This window comes from Barbatula barbatula (assembly GCF_947034865.1).
Source record: "Barbatula barbatula genome assembly, chromosome: 7".
Classification (NCBI taxonomy): Eukaryota; Metazoa; Chordata; class Actinopteri; order Cypriniformes; family Nemacheilidae; genus Barbatula; species Barbatula barbatula.
In genome coordinates this window covers 22,129,845-22,151,018 of record NC_136770.1, presented here as the reverse complement: position 1 = coordinate 22,151,018, position 21,174 = coordinate 22,129,845, and the positions used below count along the sequence as shown (strand labels likewise).

At 37.1% G+C, this 21,174-nt stretch overlaps 1 protein-coding gene across 1 annotated transcript in view; it reads left to right on the top strand.

The window, feature by feature from the left end:
- ptprt (protein tyrosine phosphatase receptor type T) overlaps positions 1 to 21,174 on the top strand; it is a gene marked incomplete at its 5' end in the record, with an annotated part of 182,892 nt that overhangs the window by 104,931 nt on the left and 56,787 nt on the right. Inside the window, 6 exons of the mRNA XM_079459741.1 lie at positions 3,881 to 4,082; positions 5,453 to 5,555; positions 7,771 to 8,044; positions 14,256 to 14,292; positions 16,006 to 16,062; positions 20,667 to 20,802. Coding sequence (XP_079315867.1) covers positions 3,881 to 4,082; positions 5,453 to 5,555; positions 7,771 to 8,044; positions 14,256 to 14,292; positions 16,006 to 16,062; positions 20,667 to 20,802 — 809 coding nt within the window. The remainder of the gene's footprint in view (positions 1 to 3,880; positions 4,083 to 5,452; positions 5,556 to 7,770; positions 8,045 to 14,255; positions 14,293 to 16,005; positions 16,063 to 20,666; positions 20,803 to 21,174) is intronic.

The window sequence follows — 21,174 nt, the reverse complement described above, 5'->3', positions numbered from 1 at the left end:
ATCAGTATTAATTTTGCTTAAACTTAGGGATTGTTAACTTGAGCAAACCTCTTTTGACTTGGACTAGTAAGCGGCCATCAAGGAATTACTTAAAACACCCTTCATTCAGCCCGATCTTAAGGATTTCATAACTGTTTCATTAGGTGGCTGTTGAGTATGCATTCATGCGAAGTGAATCCTATGAAAAAAAAGCAAAAACGAAGCCCGTTATTAACCAAAACGTCACTGTCCAAAAATGTTCACATGAAATTTTATAAAAAAATATGAATAAGTCATCTTGTTGAAATGGTAATGAATTTCCATAAGTTTGTATCGAAACATTCTAACAACTAAAAAGGAAAACTTGAAAGCATTCATACAACTTGGCTACCACGTAGAAACAACGTGGTTACCATCCACAGCTCCTTTAGCATGACGCTGTTGACTTGCACAGATCTACAGCAGAAACCTGATTTGTTACTTTATATATTACAGAATAAATCTGGATGATGATCAGTAAACCACTATCCCCCCACAAACAGAACTGTTTTCTGCAAATTATCCATCTCCACCGGCAAACCCAGTCTGAAAACGAACCCTTTTCACATCAGCTCCGGTCAATTAAACTCAAGCGGCTCTTTTAACAGAGATCCACAGTGCATTAGGCCACTTTTAGCAGCCGGTCATGTGGCATCGCATGCCCCCTGGCCAACACTTACCATCTCCCATGACAACAGAGTCTGAACTGAGCGAGAGAGAGAGAGAGAGAGAGAGAGAGAGAGAGAGAGAGAGAGAGAGACCCACCCATCATCCTCAACTCTCTATTTCATTCATACAGCACTGATCATCCATTGTTATTTCCCTGTCATGGTGACAACTTTAAGTGGGGGCTGATGACAGAGTAATTGGAGGTCTATCGATCTCCACCGTGGCCTTTGGGCTGTTATGGTCTTTTTCATTTAGTGTCTGGAAAATGGAAAAATGACTGGATTTTGTGCATGACACAACTGACAAAAATAAAATGACTCGAAGGGATGGACTGGTAAATTGAAATGACGGATAATAAATGGACTACAAATTTGTGTACAGAAATTACATGTGTTTAAAATATAATAGAGTTCTGAACTTCAAATGTACTTTAACTCTTAAAAATATTTTTAAACTTGCTTTGGATACCAAAGCACCAACCAATTTGCATTTATTTAAGAGAAAGATAGAGGTTTTGTTTGCAGCTTGGTTTGATATCTTATCTTATGCAATGACATTCATATAATTGGCTTAAATAAGATTGATCTGGGATACATCTGAGGTCTGTGACATGATTTTTCTCAGAATCGAGTAATCTGAACTTCGCAATTCTTTATTATATAAACAAAACCTTTGTACCCCATCACACTTCGATTTCATTGGGCTGTAAAGAATCTGTGTTTTTTACGAGATACGTTCGATACGACCCGCTGTTGGCTGAGTTTATTAACGCCCAACAAGGGGGGAAATTTACAGAGGGGCAAAACTAAAGGGAAAATATGATATTTTAAAAGCCCCTTAAATAAAGGGCGGCCGTAATTTTTTTATGCCCTTTTGTTCACAAGAAAAGCTACAGTACGAATGTAGTCTAACTAAATTAGTATCTTGGCAAAGCTAAAACTGTATTTAAAAAAATACTATTTATGTTTAAATTTAAAAGGACAGTTCGCCCACAAATGAAGATTCTGTCACCATTTACTCATCCTGAAGTCTGGTTCAGACCTGTATAAATGACTTTGTTCTGTTAAACAAGAAGAAAGATATTTGAAAGAATGTAAGCAAATTTCAGTTCTGAAACATCATTCACTCCCATAATAGATTTTTTGTATGTCTGTTGAATACAAAATCTGATATTTTGAACAATTTTGGAAAGCAAACAGTTCTGGGTCACCTTTGACTTCTATTTTATTTTTTCCTACTGTGGTAGTCAATGGTGTCCCAGAACTGAAAATGGCTAACATTCTTCCAAATATCTTTTTTTGTGTTCGGCAGAACAAAATCATTTGGTTTAAACAACACGAGGGTGAGTGAATGATGACAGAATTTACATTTTTGGGGAAACTATCCCTTTAACAAAAAGGGCCCACACATATATACACAATTTATTGTTTGTACATAGTGTTAAGTAAGTAGTTTTCTTTGCCAGTATATTACCTACAGCCAGCATACATTATAGCACACACACCCAAACACCTCAGTGACACAGTGATTTACTGACCCGAACATGAAATCATAAATACGATAGCCTACTGAATCAAAACTACCCTGCTGGAAAACATGAATAAATACTTTGACATGATATATAACAAATGTGACAGATTGAGTTGGTGCTCTTTCAAAGGAAGCTTTTATTTTCGTATGTACAGTATGTGTATGTATGTACAGATATGCTCATCTTGCTGATATATTAAAGGGATAGTTCACCCAAAAATGGGAAATTCTGGCAAAGAAGATATTGATAAAAAAGGTTGGGAACCAAACAACAGTGATCCCCATTGGCTTCCATTGTATAGATATAAAACCACTGAGACATTTCTCAAAATATCTTCTTTTGTGTTCCTCAGAAGAAAGAGTCACGTGCAGGTTTTGAATGACATGAGGGTGAAAAAAAGATGACAGGATTTCAATTATTGGGTGAACTATTCCATAATGTGAATGCGCTCCTAGTGACTGTTTTGTAGCCTGTGGTCAGTGCGCAGTCGTGTTTCTGTGTGCACACGTGCAAGTGTTTAGACGGCTTCTGAATCACCCCACTATGCATGAAAGGCTTTTAGGCAGAAGGCCTGCCAGGCACCCAGCTGTCAATTTATATGATTCGAGTCCTGGAATGGAATTAGGAAGTGTGAAACGTCAGGGCTAAAATGTTTTGATTGCCCCCAAACGCTGCGGCCATCAATTTCCATCAATCTCCCCTGAGATGCGACGTACGTGCGTCTGAGCATGAAAAGGCAGCGCTGATATTCTGTAACCTAGTTTAGAAATTGTTTTGGTGCGTATTCATTCTGAGTTGTCAGTTGTTTGTGAAAAGGTTTGCCATATCTGCTTAAGAATTTGTATTGCACAGTTAACTGAATTCACTTTTTGATGTAATCTTTTGTTGTGTATTATATTCAAGTTATATGTCTAGTTACTGTTCTCTTGAAAAAATGGATGGAAGATTTAAATGCAAGAAAGATTTGAAGGAGTAAGCACTCGTTTGGGTCAACATTCAAATTAATAACAAACTTTAAAGCTTAAAACTCATTAAAAATGAAAAATAACCAAAAAGTGAGCAATAATAATAATTTATTATTATTCACGTAAAGTCGCGTACGGTTTTGCCTGAACCTTATCTCACAGGAATACGTAACTATTTTACGAGGTGGCTTATTCGTATGAATTCGTACATTGTGAATCTTTCAAAAGCCTACGATTACTAGAAAAAATCAATAGCGAAGCCCCACCCCTAACTCCAACATCACTGGCACGGAAGAAAATCGTACTCAAATGTACAAATTAAATCGTACGAATTAATACGAATTAGCCAATAGTTACATCTTTGCCGTGAGATTTTGTTGATTTTGCTGGAAATGTCAGTTTGACGTCATTTGACTTAAAGCTGTCGTAAAGCGATCTTGTAATCTGCTGTTAATATTTGAAATCTACCACCAATCAATTTTCATAGCTGAGACCACGCATATTTATCCCAAAGCTGCTATATAAAGTATAAGGTACCTAACGTCTGCTAAATGACTAAATGCAACGTAACCTGTAGTTTTATGTTTCAAACAGAGATGGCGATAGAAACAGAAGTTGCATTGTAATTCAATATACAAGGCTTTTGCATCTCTCTTCGACTCCTCTCCTCACTTTCCTGTCCTCTCCTCCTCTTTAGATCACCTATAAGGCTCTCAGCTCTCTGGACCCCACTGCGGACTTGACAACACAACGCGGCCGTGTCTTCAAACTTCAAAACGAGACTCATCATCTCTTTGTGGGCTTGTATCCGGGCACCACCTACTACTTCACTCTGAAGGCCAGCACGAATAAAGGCTTCGGCCCACCTGTGACCACACGAATAGCCACCAAGATTGCAGGTGAGGCCAAGATTTCACACCGCTGGATATTTTATATCACAAAATAAACACAATTCTACAATAGAGTTAATAAAGTCACTCGGACAGATATTTCATCTTTAAGTATAGTAAAACTGTATTCACGTTGGGCAGATTGATGGTAACGTATTAAATTATTTCAGGGTATATGGACTAATATGATTGTTTACCTAATTATCGCTTGCATTTCTCAAATTTGCATAATTAGTTGACTGGAGCGAAAATCTAATTAATGCGCTGTGTTATTGGCATAAATATTATTGAAATACAATTAATGTAAAGTGAACGAAGTAATGAGAACATAAATTGTAAACAACATCCTCCTCAAGTTCAGCTGTTTTTCTGGCCCGCGACATTAACCGCCAGTTAGTTCCATTTCATAATGACGTGGCATTTATACCGCACGCCAGACACCATTTATTAAAGCGTATTGTTCACTGAGTCTAAACAACATAATGAGACAAATAGAAAGAAAATGACATGTTAAAATGATTACATTGTAATGAGTCTGGCTTCACAACAGTATGCTTTCTAGGAGGAATACACAAATTGTATGAAAATCATGTTTATTTTCTGCAGAAGCATAATTATTAATGTATATTTGGTGTTTGAGTGGCAGATAAGTTTTAAACAGCAGTTCCAGGGTTATTTCAACTGTATAGCTCAAACAAAACACATTGTTAAAATATATAATTGGCTTAACGTTTCTGTTTTCAAAGCGCCGCCCCATAGACTTTTATTACAAGTGCTCTACTGTAAGCACGGCTTTTGCTGTGGAGATGTAACAGATGGTTTGCGCACAACTTCGCTTGTTTTGAACCCAGAAGGTTCATATAAAGCTTCATTTAAAATGCTATCTCATTACAAACATACGAATATTTTTATATCATTTTTATGTACGCTAGCATTCAAAAGTTTAGTTCATCTTGAGCAACTTGAGTTCATGTTTTTCTTCACCTTACAAACCTTTTGATCTGAAGGCACATGCTTACACGTCTGAAAATATTTTGTAGACAACGATATCATTTGTTATATATACATATTAGTGTCGTTCATCACAAAACGTACATTTTATGTACTAAATATGGGTGTATTGGAATATCTAACAAAGAAAACGTAGCCAATGAGAATAGATGTGAATTCTCAGGGTAAAACCTCATGATGTTGACTTATACAATACTGGGAGAATATTTTTACTAGTTTAAATCTAAGGGTGACTACATTGAACATGATCAAATATACATCATATGAATTATATTTTGTTGTCACACAATTCCCACATTTATGTCAGTTCAGTTGAGTTGTAACCCTACTCTTTTGAACAGTAGTTTATGTGTTCTGTATGTTTACAGCTCCATCTATGCCGGAGTACGAGACCGATTCTCCTCTCAATGAGACTGACACGACGATCACTGTCCTCTTAAAACCCGCCCAATCACGAGGAGCTCCTGTCAGGTGAACACACCTCTCTCTCTCTCACAACGTTAGACATTAAGGAAGATCTCTTGTGCTGATGCCGGATTTGAGTAAATGTTGGAATGAACGGTCCATTAGACTAATAAATGACAAAGTTTGTCATTGCCGTAGGTTGGACACATACAATCGCCAAACCCATTCATATGCTTCATGCTAAAGATCATAAAGCAAAACACAGTAAAGGACAAAATACACCACAAATGACCCATGTTCTCTCTACTCAGCCAAGCAGCATCTAGTTTTTGGGCTGAATGAAGAAGTGCAGCACTGTTGGTCCTGAGGGTTTTTAAATGCACTCATTCAAATAAGCGTCATTTGTATGCGAAGCCTCCGAGGAGATCCTGGTCCATTTGGCTGTGTTTGGCACAGAAACAGAGCTTTCCTCTGTGTTCCAACTCAGTCCGTGAATGTACAGCAGATTTTGGCAAATTCTTGAAATTGCACGCTGCCACATCCTTGGAAGAACGACTTTAGTCGATCAGGGATTTTTACAATTATTTTATAGCATGGACTGTATATTGAGTTGTATTTTATTACAACCAAAAAGGATGATAGATGAAAATACAGTCAGTGTAACTAAGAATCAAATATACTATGTTTTAAAGAAGTTCACTTTCAAATCAATGGGGGCAAATATTGAAGTGAATTTCTCATTAAAATGCTGTTTATTAAATAAACTGGAACATTAAATTCTCCATATCTATGCTATTCTTTACTATTGTATTCTTTTCATGTATAGTATAGTGTAGTATTGTTTTTTTAGTATTCTATTCTGTTGTATTCATATAATGTTATGTAATGCAATACAATCAATTGTATTTGATCTAGACATATTTTATGGTTAAACCCACAGACGGTAAGATTAAATCAAGTTTTAATTTTTTATTTTATTAAAGTATTCACAATATTCTCTTCATGTATAATATAATATAATATAATATAATATAATATAATATAATATAATATAATATAATATAATATAATATAATATAATATAATATAATATAATATAATATAATATAATATAATATAATATAATATAATATAATAATATCATATCATATCATATCATATCATATCATATAAAATCTAGTTTTAAATCAAGTTTTATTTTTTTGTTTTCTTGAAGTATACACATTATTAATCTTCTCTTGAAAGTCCATGACCCCGACAATATATAAACTTCTCTATACAGAGTACACAGCTGAAAATTGTTTATAATTACAGTAGCTTTCGACCAGGGGTTACTGCAGACGCATTACATCCAGCACGCACTTAAAGCCATTAGTTTGAAATGGAGCGCTGCTGCGTCTGAATGGAAAAGGCAGGCAAGCACATGGACCATCTTTGGTCATAGGAAATTATCCCTTATGAAAGATGCCAGATTAGAGGCTGGGATAATTTGCCGCGTCTTTTCGGCGAAACATACATTTCCCTAATTGCACATAATTGGAAGTATGTTCTTGCTGTAAGACCGCGTAATTGCAAACAAGTACTATTAGCACGGGGAGCTCAAAAGATGTCCTTATCTATTCACAGGGTCTGCGTACTGAAACACACGCACGTGCACCTCTTCTGTCCTTCCCCATAACAAGCACTTTCAAAGAGCCCCATGCGCACGAATCCGCCGCTTCCCCCTCGAGCTAATTACGGTAGTAGAGATTTCCCTCTGCCGGCCCTCTACCGTATCGCCTGCCTCATGGGGAGATGCTGTATTTTTGCTGGTTTAAAGAGTTTTATAGAGATGTTAAGCAGCTACTTGTAAATGTTAGAAATTTCTTGATGGTTGACAAGTGCTTTTGTGCTTCTTGGAAGGCCATGGGAAGAGACGTTCTTGATGGTTTAAATGGCTCTGTAAATTGCCCAGGGCAGAACTCCCTGGGTGTTTTTGGATATGCTGTCACTACCTGAAGTTATCTTCCAAATCAGACACTACTTTGTGCTTTGAAATGATATGTTTTGAACAGCGCTATACAGTACAAATAAAACTGACTTGACTTCAGAAGACACAACTAAAGCTTTAGGAAATGCAGTCAACACAACATGAACTCCAAATATATATTTGAAGTGTGGTCCACTTTTTCTCTTTGCTGACATCACCAAGGCCACAGGAACAATATTTTAGTCAATAATATCACAGCAGTATTAGCTGTTTGTTTTGATATTAAGTACAATGATGTTTTTCTTTCACCAGTGCCTATCAAGTCGTGGTTCAAGAGCAACGCAAGCAGAAAGTTCGTCGAGCCACTGATGTGTTGGAATGCTTTCCGGTTCCAGTCAGCTTCAGAAACGCTTCCATCTTGGATTCACCTCACTACTTTGCGGCCGAACTCCCTCCGGTTAGCCTCGCCGTGGTACAACCCTTTACTATAGGAGACAACAAGACGTATAACGGTTACTGGAACGCTCCACTGTCACCAGCCAAGAGCTACAGCATTTACTTTCAGGCCATGAGCAAAGCCAACGGGGTGAGTATGTAGTGGGGTCATTTCAATTCCAAATGAATCGGTGAAGTCATTTTTATAAAACCTATGAAGAACATGTCATAATGAAACACTTTAAGGCTCATTTTGTTGAATAATTAATTAAAATAATATCATTTTCGGATGGCAAAATAAGTTAAAATATACAGTAATACAAATTAAAATAAGTTGTACATTGGTACAAGTTATACAGTAAATACAATCAGGTATAGATATTATTACATAGATGCTATGTACTGTGTAAAAGCTCAGCTCGAGTCTGCCTGCATAGCTCTGGTTTCCAGATTTGATTGGATTTCATTCAATTCAATCTCTCAGTCTCAAGCGAGTGGAGAAAAGCACTCAAAAACAACCTCAGACCGTGACCCAGATAATTTGATTGGAGATTCATGCATAAAATATGGATTTAGGTTGGTAGTTCAGATTTGTTTTCAACTTACCTTGTTCCAAGTGTGCTCGAGAAACCCTTAGTGTAAAAGAGTGTCGTCGGATTTTTTCATTTGCGTGCCACAAAGTAACAAATAAATTCACAATGCAATTTGCTGTAGAGATTACCTCCCATATTGATAAATATTCACACTGACTTGACATAGCATATACAGTACGTATGCTGTATGCAATATGGTTTGAGCTTGAAAATAAGAAACAGTAGTTTATACCGTCAACCTTCAAACACATTTGTACTCTTCATATAAAAATGCATGAAAATGATTGCATGAGATAACGCAATATCAATTCAACGGCATTTATTTTAAAGAATGATAACATTAACCTGAATATGAGACTTACTTTATACAGTACATCCACTAAAATTGCCTTGATATCAGCGAAAAAACAAAAGTGTAAGCAAATAAAGTTAGTTTTGTGAAGGCTTTAGTACACGTTTGCAGGTTTTACAGTATGACATTACATCTAATGCAGTGACATTCACACGTTTGTAGGTGTGACTATGTCTTCGAATACGTTTCGGGGTCATCGTTTCTAATGTGTTACAGTTTGATCCTCTATAATAAACTATATTCGAGCAATGTATGTATGAGAACGGATCTGTAGTGCACATTAAACGTTGAGTTGCTGCTCATTACTTCTATCAAAAATGGAAACTGGAGAGAATTATAAAGGCTTAAAGGTGAATTGTGTTGAATTTGACTTCAAGTTCTTCCGTCTCAGTTTAAATGCAGAGTCGGTAATGTAAGCAAGCTATTCGTATGGTGAATTATGCCTGACGCAAGCGTGTGTGTACATAGAAAAAGTTGGATGTGAATGGCAGCTGTACATTTCTGTAATGACAAAAGTGGTGAGAACCACTTCTCTTCAACATTTAATATAAAAAAATAGTTTTTTAATGTAAAAGTCTACAAATCTGAGTGAAATGTTCATCCAAATCAAGGCATTTTGGAAATGGAGATAGATCTCCAATAAGGGATTGCCTTGGGTAGGGTTCATCGCATCAGTTTGCCAAAGCGAGATGGAGTGAGAGAGAGATTGAGAGCGAGGCCTCGGGAGTTGGTTTGAAAAGTACGATTCCTCCAGTCGCTTTCTCCCTCCGGTGTGTTTGTGAACGGGTCCACAGACGCTCGGACTAAAGAGCAAGTAATTGCAGCTGCATGCGTCTTTTGTTCAGTAAGAGGGACACAGAGTAGAGAAGAGCCACTCGGCCGTTTAAGTGGCTGTAGAATCAGACAGAGATTGAAACAGACACAGCTTTTAACAAATGGAAACCACACACCGCGTCCCGCCGGCTCTCTGGCAGGTAAAGGACAGCCGCTTGGAACACTTTGTTTCGATTGGCGCGTATCGTTTATGGAACAAATGCGTTCAGGTATGAGAGCAAGAAACAAACAGAAGTACAATGGCATGGCATGCATTTAAAATCCAAAGGTAAAAGCCACTGTTTGCTAGAACAGCACTTTATAAAGTTTATAAAGAAAAAGACATTTTAAAACACATGCACACTTTCCAGTGTATTGAGAATTGATTTTCCATAAAATGTGAGAATCATTGAAATTGTTTCCTGTTGCACTATAGTTTTTATTTTATCAATGCAGTCAGTGTTGAGTCGAATTTTTGAAAACACGACGTCACCCACAATTGCTCCCTCTTGCAGTATTCGGGTACATTTCATTGGCTCATATCGAAGCAGACAAGAAGACAAAACATTTCTCATGTTGGTTTGGGAGTGGTTTTAAACTTCCTCTACCGTCTCGCACATGCTTCGCACATTGTCTGAAAATCTCCCGCCGTTTCTTTCTTCATTTACACCTCGCGCGGCACTCAGCTGTCACTCTTACCTCTCCGTGTAAAGCGCACTGCACTCCATGAATGAAAATGACAACATAAAGCTCGTCTGATATCTGGTTTCTCTTTTGTTTAATCTTCTCGCTAATACTTCGCCAAGACGAAAGGTGTTACGCTCAAAGAAACATCTCCCGGAATAGTCACGGCTCCGTCTCAGATACGCCCAGATGGAGCTTTGTTATTCCTTCTTAGTGAAGCGCTCTTTCTTCTCAGCTCCTAATGTGTAGATGATTGCCTCCAGAGCGTCTTGTAAACTTTCATTCTTGCGTTCATAATTCGTAATTATAAGCATCCATTTCACAAACTAAGTGGAAACTGGATGAATTCAGATAAAATTGTGAATTACTTTTACACATATTTGGGTTTGTCTTTTTTTGTGTCCTAGGCAACAATTTTTACTTTTTCAGTAATAGCTGAAAATCAAGGACTCATTGCCATTGGTGACAAACATTTTTCGCATCCTGGTGAAAGAGCCCGGCTTCATGTCTACATTTATCCTTTTAGATTTATACTGTACTTTTCCAGGATCGAACCTATAAAGTGTTCGTTGCTAGCTTTTATAGACAAAGATTACCAACAAGTGTTGATATGGGAATTAAAATACGTTCTTTATTTTTACTTATAGCTGCTTAAACTTATTGGACTTTGACCTTGCACATTGCTAGATGTTTCCTTCAGAGGTTTTCGATGTTGTTGTTATCAGGCGAGAATTGGCACCAGCATGTCAAGATAAGCGTTATGCTAACTAATCCATAACGTGGTTGAGAATTGAGTGAGTGACCAACTAGAAAACATATTGACTGTAAATCTGCCGTCACATGGATTATCTTTAGCAGGCATGGCAAAAAGACAGCGTGACGTGAAATCCATATTCCTTAACTTTTCAGGATAACTATTATATTTGTCATAAGAGTCCTGTGGTCTTTTTAAACATGTCAATAGAAATGCTTCACTCAAGTTTAGAAACACGGTTATTTTAATACTTTTTATTACAGCTTTTCTGTTTGTGGGGAGATATTCTGTCCATTTTAATTAATCTTCTTTTAATTTATATTTATTAACATGTATATTTGTTAACATATTGTATATTATATAGATATATTATATATTACATATTATATTTGTTAACATATACACATATGTATATAATAATTATATATACAGTATATATGTATATAATTTATTTAATTGTATATTGTATACATACTTTACATGTATTTTAAATCATAAATCATTTTATTTTATTTACAATGTTAATACTGTTATTTAATATATGTTTTTAATATATACTCATCCCAAAAAAAAAATATATATATATATATATATGTAATCATAATAATTTATTTCAAGTGTGCTTTTGCTGTGTATTTTTTTGGGATGAGTATATATTAAAATCATATATTAAATAACAGTATTAACAGTATTAAATGAAAAAATAAAATGATTTATGATTTAAAGTATGTATGCATAAAACATTAAAAATACATAAAGCATATCGCATACATTTAAACTGATACGGCCTGATCAGAGGGCTCTCGATTTGTGTTTATTTAGTTTTTGGTAAGCAAGCAAACACCCTAAAATCCCAAACCACTCAGAGCACAATGGTGATACCAGGTTACCCTTTGGTAATTGCCCGTTGTTATTGATGATTTAGTTTTCCCCTACATCTACATTGTGCAGTATGTCCCAACAAGCTTATTTTCACCTACTTTTACAAAAGCCATTCATGTCTGGCCCTGCTTCTCTGACAGCAGCCTGTGATGGACAGATGGAGCGGCCACATATGGATCTTTCTCCGCTCTGTCGCGTCAGTCCAGTGGCTTAAACGGATGACGGAATGACCCTTCACTGACAGCCAGGTCACATGTTTGTAACCTTTCAGTGTCAGCGGTGTTGTTGTGTTTAGACTCATCAGCATCTGTTAGACGTGTATTAAAGAGTCTTATTGGCACGACTGCCTTGAGACAAATTGATGTGTGCTATGAAGTGTTGTCGAGGGGATTTTTCATATTTTTTTAGAGTGACGCCTGTGAAGACATAGTGAGGTTAAAAAAAAGTGCAAGGAGAGTTTTGATTAGTGGGGTTTGCCAAGGGAGGCATCGCCATTGCTTATACTTAGGGATCTGGGTTATTTGAGCCTTACGTCATTCAAAAACTGCTTTATTTTTAGACATTAGATATTTTTAGAAATGTGTCAGTGGGGTGGTGTGCATACAATGGAAGTCAATGCGGTTCATGTATTATTTTTGGGTTTTCAACGTTCTTTTGTGTTCTGCTGACAAAATCACCAACCAAATGTTTTCCAGCACCGAGACATATAATACATCACTATACTATTTATTTTTAGCATTAGGAAGGAAACATATACCTTGGCATTATCTCTACTCTCAAGGTACTGTGCCGTGTGTCCATTAATTCTACACGTCTGCTGCCATAGTACACAAGGACAGCAGATCTAATCAAAACAAGTGGAGGTTGTAAACGCTCCCGCAGAAGCACATGGTGGCATCTGTCTCCATGTCTCGTAGCTCTAAACTTCCACGCAGGATTCGCGCCGAAATCTGCCGACTAATTAACACCTGTCACACCGCACGTGGCATTTGGAGGATGAAGCTGAGATTTCTATCATAACAACAGACATTGCAAAGGCAGCCACGAATGCCTAATACTTCCTGAAGAATACAATGGAGAAATGCTCCCGGAATTGTATTCTGTAATCACATGATATTTACACGATACCAAAAATTATTTTAGTACTTACTGATAATACTGATATTGAAAATGTTGAATTGCTTTGGGTGTAAGTCGCTTCCAAATGCATAAATGTAAATGTCAGCATGGTATTACCGCAGTACCCTTTTCCGATGTGAACGTTGTATTCCATCTTTGCTTAAGGCCTTTAAATGTGTTGTACAATATCCTAGCGCATCAGATCTAAACAAAGTACATTCTGTTAGACAGGAGAGAAGCACATGTTTTCGGTAGATAAAGCATTATAAATACTGTAAAGCGTTGTGTGGAACATTTGGACTGATGAAATATAGCAACGCTTTCTGCAGAGTTATGTGGCCACAGAACCGATGAAGACGTTTCTGGAATCGTTGTTCTGTTTTGGACTCACTATAGTATTATAGAAATAAAAGACTCAAGATGGATGTTTAAAGGTACAGTTTGCCCAAAAATGTAATTTATGAACTGAACGCAAACCAATCATTTTATTCCGTAAAGTCATTTTCTTTTGTCATTTTATGTGGGGTTGATAAATGCCGCCTTGAATGTGTAATTTTTGGAGGATCTATTGACAGAAATGCGATATAATGTTCATAAACATGTGTATAAAGACCTTACATAATGAAGCGTATTCCATAAACAGACAAAGGTTACATATACGTTATCTCCTTCAGCAAAGAAGCGACATCCCAATCCTTTGTCAGCCACCGAAGTGCTTGGAAAGGGAGGGTTGAGCCGTTGGTTGTAATTCACAACCTCACCTCAAGATGCTGCTAAAGTTCATACACTGGACCTTTAATATAGACAATGCGTTACACTTAAGGAAGAAAAACTGTAATATTTTGAGCTAATTTAGCAAAGTGAGAGTGAAATTTATTTTTCCTGTAAGTGACCTACTGCATTGGCTTTGCTTCACATGGCAAGCGTAGAGAAAAACGATCTCTGTGTTTTAGCCTCAGCGTTGCATTTCTTAATCCCTCACTTCCATTACAATATTGTTCTGTAATGAACTTCGTCTTCATGTCGCGCACCTTGTGACGAACGTAACCTGCACTACGTTATGTTGTAATTACTAAGATCACTGTAGCTTGACAACAGGAATGTTCCTCAATATAATATCATTCTGACGTTTAATTAAAACGCTAATTCTCTCTTCTTCTTTCAGGAAACCAAAATCAACTGTGTGAGACTAGCTACCAAAGGTATGAGAATTGTTTCACTTATTTTTAGCTTGTACGAACGTCACGCTTTACTGTTATGAGTTATTTAATATTATTATTTGTATTGGTCGTGCTTTGGGAAAGTTAATTGGTTCAGTTGACATTTCGGTCGTTCAGTCTAATGAAATCGAATCACAACTGAAGTCCCCGTAGCCTAAGACACTGAAAACCTATTCATGTTAAGCAGGCCTCACCGATGGATTATTAAAGTGATATTTGCCTCCGCATCCTTAGAGACCCTTGGTTATATTGTGGAACCCATTACTAAACATGATGAAGGACAAAGGCGTTTCATTTAATACAGTCTGAAAAACCTTAACAGTTATATCAGACTGAGATTGAAAGCCCGTTTTATTTTACCTGCATGATTATTTGCCTCCGGCCAAGAGTTCTGTTCAATTTATTTTGCTCCATTTCATTCCCCCTCCCTCTGTAGAAGATCCTTTTACATAATCACATCCAGATATAGAGTAATCGCAAGAGACGTTCTATTATTTAATGGACATCATAGAAGTAATAGGCACTATAGCCATTCAGCGCTACAGAGACATCACATTTTTTATTGTACCTTCTCATTTTTCTTTGTCTTTTCCCTCTGGTTTTATCCATCTTATTCAATAAGCTTCTGCACACACCTGTTTGTTTGTTTGCTTGCTTATTTTGCTGCACTCATTTCGTTCGCTCCATGTCAGGCTTTTTTGCTTTTGTCATGCCCCGTTTTCCTTTCATATCCCAGGTAGTTTGTCCTAAGTTGGGTTCTTATTATGACTGTCAAACAACCAATTACTTTTATGTTTCTGCTTTAAGGAAGACATGCTTTGTGATACGAACGTTTGAGAGTTTCATCTTTGTTTACGTCTTTTCTTGCCTTTATATTGCAGTTTTTTATAGGTTTAGATTGAGGGGCGAATTCACTAAATGGTTGTGTCTCATTTGAGAACAACCGTCAATGTAGTTTAACCATGTGACATGCATTAGCCCTGTTTGATGTTTTCAGTGCAAACACGCATTGTTAAAACAATTTGGATTACGCTTGCAAATCTAGCGCTATTTAACAGATGCTTGTGTATATTTTTTATTTGCTGATTGTTTGTTGAATGTCGATTCAGATGTCTTGGTTGCTATGAAGTATGCAATTTTCGTCAGCATTTTTCGCAACCAAAACGACAGCATTCGAATTGGATCGCTGTTGCAAATTCCCTTAAGTCATGCATTCAATTGTCTGCTAACATAGCGCAGACGGCGCATGCTTATAAATGACGCGCAAATCATTCTTAGTGAATTCCCCCTCGTGTATTTGCTCGGAAGCATTTCTCTTATTCCTTTTAGTTGGAATAGAATTGGAAAGCCACATTTATAAAGGCTTAGAAACAAGGAAAAGATGAAAGATAAAGGAGTTACTTTCCTATGAAACACATTTATTTATAACTTTCCTATAACTCTCATATTGTCCGTGTCAGTTCCACCAGATGATTCTGGAATCAAATTAATTCTCCCTTGCGTAGTAGCCTCTCGACTCATGACATACAGTTTCTGTTTCCTAAATGTATCCAACGATTATAAGTTTCCTTTCCAGCCAAATGTACTCGCTCAGAGAATCGATGATCGAGATGAAAGCATAATTCTTTAGACTATTTTTTTCTTTCCTTCTTTTCTCTCATGCATGCCGGCCTGGAACTTAAAACCTTGTCTTAGTGGTAATAGGTAGGGGACAAAATACCACGCCCTACATTCTTGTAATTCCCAGTGAAGGTGAATATTTTACCATAGTCAAACTTTGCTTTCTTATTGTTTGTTTCATTCACATACCCGCGCTGTTGTTCGCCTCACTCCTTTTTTCGTTTTGCTTTCGGATCTTGTTCCTTTTTCCGCTTCTCTCCATTAACATCTTAATGCATTTTTTTTGCATGCCTGGTCCACTAAAAGTCTAGCTAGTTTTCATTGCCCTCATTGACACTGCTGTAACTGAGACCCTGAGAATGTGTTTTGCCCCATATGTCCTCAATTGAGCTTATTATTATTATTATTAATATTTCATGTCGAATAAGGACAGAAAGCCTCTCTCTACTGTGATTTTGCTCATGATCTTGTAGGCTCTGAGAAACTGAATCCATGATCCAAAAACAGTTCTTATTCAGAGAAATAAAAGCTTACCATAAATGAAAAAGTTTATAGTTTTGATTCTTCAGAAATGTTTCCAATGTAAGTGTTCGTTCAAATCGACCATTGAAAGTGCCGCATTGGGCGATAAATCATATATTTAGAACAGGGCTGCATGATATTGAATAAGAATGTGATGACTTTCTACGAATGTGATATGCAATATGTGATGTGATAATCCATCACAATCTCACCGCAAATACGTAGCTATTCTCGATGTGCTAATCATACGAATTTGTACGTTCTCATTCGTACATTTTAGGACAATTTGGTTTAGACTCTCTAAATTATCTAAAGTTTACATGCTTTGGTATGAATGAAGGTATTTTAAGATGATTTTTTTTAGAGCTTATAATATTTTGAGCAAAATGTGCAAAAAGAGATACGTGTATGTTACCTTTCCTACAGCTCCACCCTTACATGTGCCAGTGACTGCTTCACCCGACATAACCCCAGTCATACACACTTACCCTTCCAGCTTAACCTCTGTATGTGTGTGTGTGTGTGTGTGTGTGTGTGTTTGTCAGCATGTGTTAGTGTTCCTGCTCATTTATTACATGGGAATATTGAGTGTGTTCTATCTATCTATCTATCTATCTATCTATCTATCTATCTATCTATCTATCTATCTATCTATCTATCTATCTATCTATCTATCTATCTATCTATCTATCTATCTATCTATCTATCTATCTATCTATCTATCTATCTATCTATCTATCTATCTATCTGTCTGTCTATCTCTGTCTCTATCTCTCTCTCTGTCTCTCTCTCTCTCTCTCTCTCTCTCTCTCTCTCTCTCTCTCTCTCTCTCTCTCTCTCTCTCTCTCTCTCTCTCTCTCTCTCTCTCTCTCTCTCTCTCTCTCTCTCTGTCTCTCTCTGTCTCTCTCTGTATCTCTCTGTCTCTCTCTGTCTCTCTCTGTATCTCTCTGTCTCTCTCTGTCTCTCTCTGTCTCTGTCTCTCTATCTAATCTCCTACCTACCTACCGCAAACACACACCCGCACGTACACACAGGTGTCTATACACGCAGTCCAGTTCGGTCAAACACGTCTCAATGCTTCTTAATTTCTCTGTACGATATGTACAATTGCCTTGACTGATATTACAAATTACATGCACTACATTAGTTCACTGTTTTGAAGGTTCCTGCTGGATGTATTCAACTCCGGTAGCGGTCCGTTATAATGCTTAGTGAACTGACTTTGACAGAAGCTGTGGTCATTATTCTTAAAGCTGTTTTGATCATTCTTATGTTTTGACATGTGGAAGCATTAGCATTGTCAGTATTGAATCTGAGCGAACTTGAAAATGTATCTTGGTTGTCAGATACAAGTGGTACAAGACCGCAGTTAATGTGATGAACTTTTTACAGTACATTAACAAATATATAACATATATAATAGTAATTGCAGAAATGAGTAAAAAGAGTGAAACTAACTCTGTCTGGAATCATTTGTTAAAACCTTTTTCTGACTATAAGTTTGATGCATTTTGCAAGCAGACTTTGAGATTAAAATCAATTGCTAGTTTACACGGATCCCTTTGTGCCCTCCATAAACCCTTGCGTAATCCCACGGCCCACAGACTTGCTTTAAATAAAGTTTGATACAGCGGTAGTTTTTCGGCAGATCAGCTGAAAGCGTTGCAGAATGATGCCAATTAAAACACCCACCCGTTCATGATAGGGATTAGATTTATAATATTATGAGCTTTATTAATACTTCCTTTTCGGTACTTTGGTTGTACCCCTTTAAATGGTTTGCATATTGACATTTTTATAAAGCAGTGGGTGAGTGGAAATTTACGACAGTGGCTTCTAATCAGGGATGGATTGTGTTTGCGTTTTCTTACCGTTTCTGAAACTTCTTACCTAAAGATGCTGGTCCTTAGATTTCTAAGATTCACATGGTTTTTCTAGGGTGTTGAAGCAATGAAAACACACATGGTGTAGGACATAAGCAGTAATGCACTTACAATAGTCTCTTTATGCCCCTGTTGGGACATAAAAGTTTAGAAAATTAACCAATCTTTTGGTCGGATATTGGAAATGTTGTCACGTTTGGAGAATAGTGTTGGCTAGAAAAATATCAGAAATAAATTGAACAGCCTGTAGTGTGTGTGTGCGTGCATGCAATTGTGTTTGTGTGCCTGTGTCATGAACCGTTGAACCCAATCAGATTTGACCAGACTGAGGATATAGAGTTCAGTTACCACGTTGTTAGAACCAAAGAACAGGATATTTCCCGTCCGCAGATGAAGCTAAAACGTGTTTTGGTGGAAAATCCCTCTCAGAGAAAAGAAAATAGTCAGAACCTATGGGTTGAGTTTACTTTTAGAGGTCAAAGAGAACCTGAAGTGTCTCAGAAAGATGTACTGTATCATTTGGGGTTATTTGGAGACTTTTTTAGTAAATATAAGTTCTCCGGACTAAATTAAATTAATAAATTAACTTTGTTAGCAATTTGCAGACTCGTACAATTTATCATGAAGCCATTAGGTGTGGATATGGAGTTAATGGGGTGTTTTGGGTCCATTCACACCAAGAATGATGTCTATAACTAAAGTTTTAAAAATGTCTTTGAATTTAGGAGTTCACAGCACATTTTTAACTCTACAGTGCACATCTCCTTCAGCGAATAAGCGAAAACGTGATGACATCTTAGTCCAGTGTCAGCCACCGTAGTGCTTTGAAACGGAGTGGTTGGAGTGAGCCATTGGTTGCATTTCGCAACACCGCTTCATTTCATACACTGGACCTTTAAAATTAGAAACCGCAGCGTTCAAACTTACAATAAACATAAAGTTATTGTCTGGTGAGAATGCTATATTATTTATTGTTATAGTTACTTTATAGCTTTATAACTTGTGAGAGGCCCATTATGGTGTTTTTTTCAAATGCATGAGATTCAGGATTTCTGGTGGAGCTTTGTCTTCTATTTTAGATTGGGTTCATATAAATATAGTTAAAACATTTTCAATTTTTTAATCTTTTCACGCTCATAAAGAACCTTGCATTTGGTGGAATTAAAAAATGAATGCACATGAAAGAGAGCCACCCCCACACTTGTAAACATAGATCAATGCATTAATACTCTACTGATCGTCAAAGGTTTTGCACTGGCACAAGCACATGTTAAAGGAAATTTCAATGTAACACATTGTTTCATCTTTGGAGAAGGCGACTGCACGCTTTGAGATTTGTGCATAGGTATTTTAGGGAGCCATTTATTTCTGTCTTTTTAACGCGCCACATCCTTTCATTTTGGATGTAATATCAGGATTTATGTCGATTATTATGCGTTGGAATATGTTTCATTTTAGTTCGCCTTTTAAAAAGCCATATGAAAACGTCAGCCCGATGATCACAATCTTCAGCTGTGAATTTATGGCATCAACTGCAGCAGCTGATGTTCTTTCTTAGAAATAATGGCAATTTCACAGTAGAATTACACACCTGATGAGGGCAGATGAGCTGTTCGCTGACGGGACACGCTATCTGCACAGCATTTTCTAAACGTCGTGCATGGCCGTAAGGGTTTGATACAGACACCATTATAATAAAAATAGACATGCAAGTTGCTGTGCATGCAAGCATTTAGCACCCGTGCATACACGAACACGCACACGGTTGCCCTGCATGATTTTATCATCATCCTTTTTCATATCTTTATTTGGCTTATCATTGTGTTCCCTATATTTTGCCTGCATCTATTGCGTTTACTTGTCTTTCCGTTCACTTGCATCCTCACGAGAGGACTTTCTAACCCAGAATCCATAGGCCCAAAATGTTTCATTTCACCACAGTGATCCAATATTTGAAGCTCCTTTAGGTCTTTTTGTCTCTTTGTGTTTTGCCTGTGAATTAATACCATTCAGTAAATGATTCCCCTTTGCCATAGACCCACACATAGTAATTATCGATGTCACTTGTGCGTTTGTTTTGTCTGTATTTTAATGCTTTTGATGGATTTGATTTTAATTGCGTGTTTGTGTGTGTGTGTGTGTGTGTGTGTGAGTCTTTTGTCTTTGGATGAGACTGAAAGTTTGGTTTGATGTTTATGTGTGATGTATGGGTGTGCATGAGATTGAGATGTGTTTTCTTTTTATCCATGTCATTGTAGAGCATTTCACGGCAGCTCTTGTCTTAGTTAAAAGCTCCTCTCTCTTGTTTGTGATATACTTGTTGCTTCAAAGGTGCATCTACCCAGAATTCCAATGACACAGAGCCTGAAAAACAGGTGGATAGCACAGTGAAGATGGCAGGTGTCATTGCTGGAATCCTTATGTTCGTCATCATTCTTCTGGGCGTTCTCCTCACCTTCAAACGCAGGTATGGCTCACACACACATCATTCTAACTAAATAATAATGAAAAATTACAAATACAAAAACCATTTGTATTTAAACAAGGTAGTTCATACGGATACATATGACATACATATTTTTATAGACTCTGATGGTGTCAGTTAGCGTTGCTCTCAACATATTCAGCTTTTGTCTCCTGGTGAAACATGCACACTGGCTTTCTTTCATTGCATCACTTCCTGTCACCTACTTTACCGCCCACCCCCTTCTCAACACATCTCTTTCTCACACTTTCGTTTTCTGAATCAAGCCAACAGCACACCTCTCATGTCATTCTTTTTACACGAATCTGCCACTGCCCATCTCTCACGAGTCTCTGGTGCCTTACAGCCGATCTC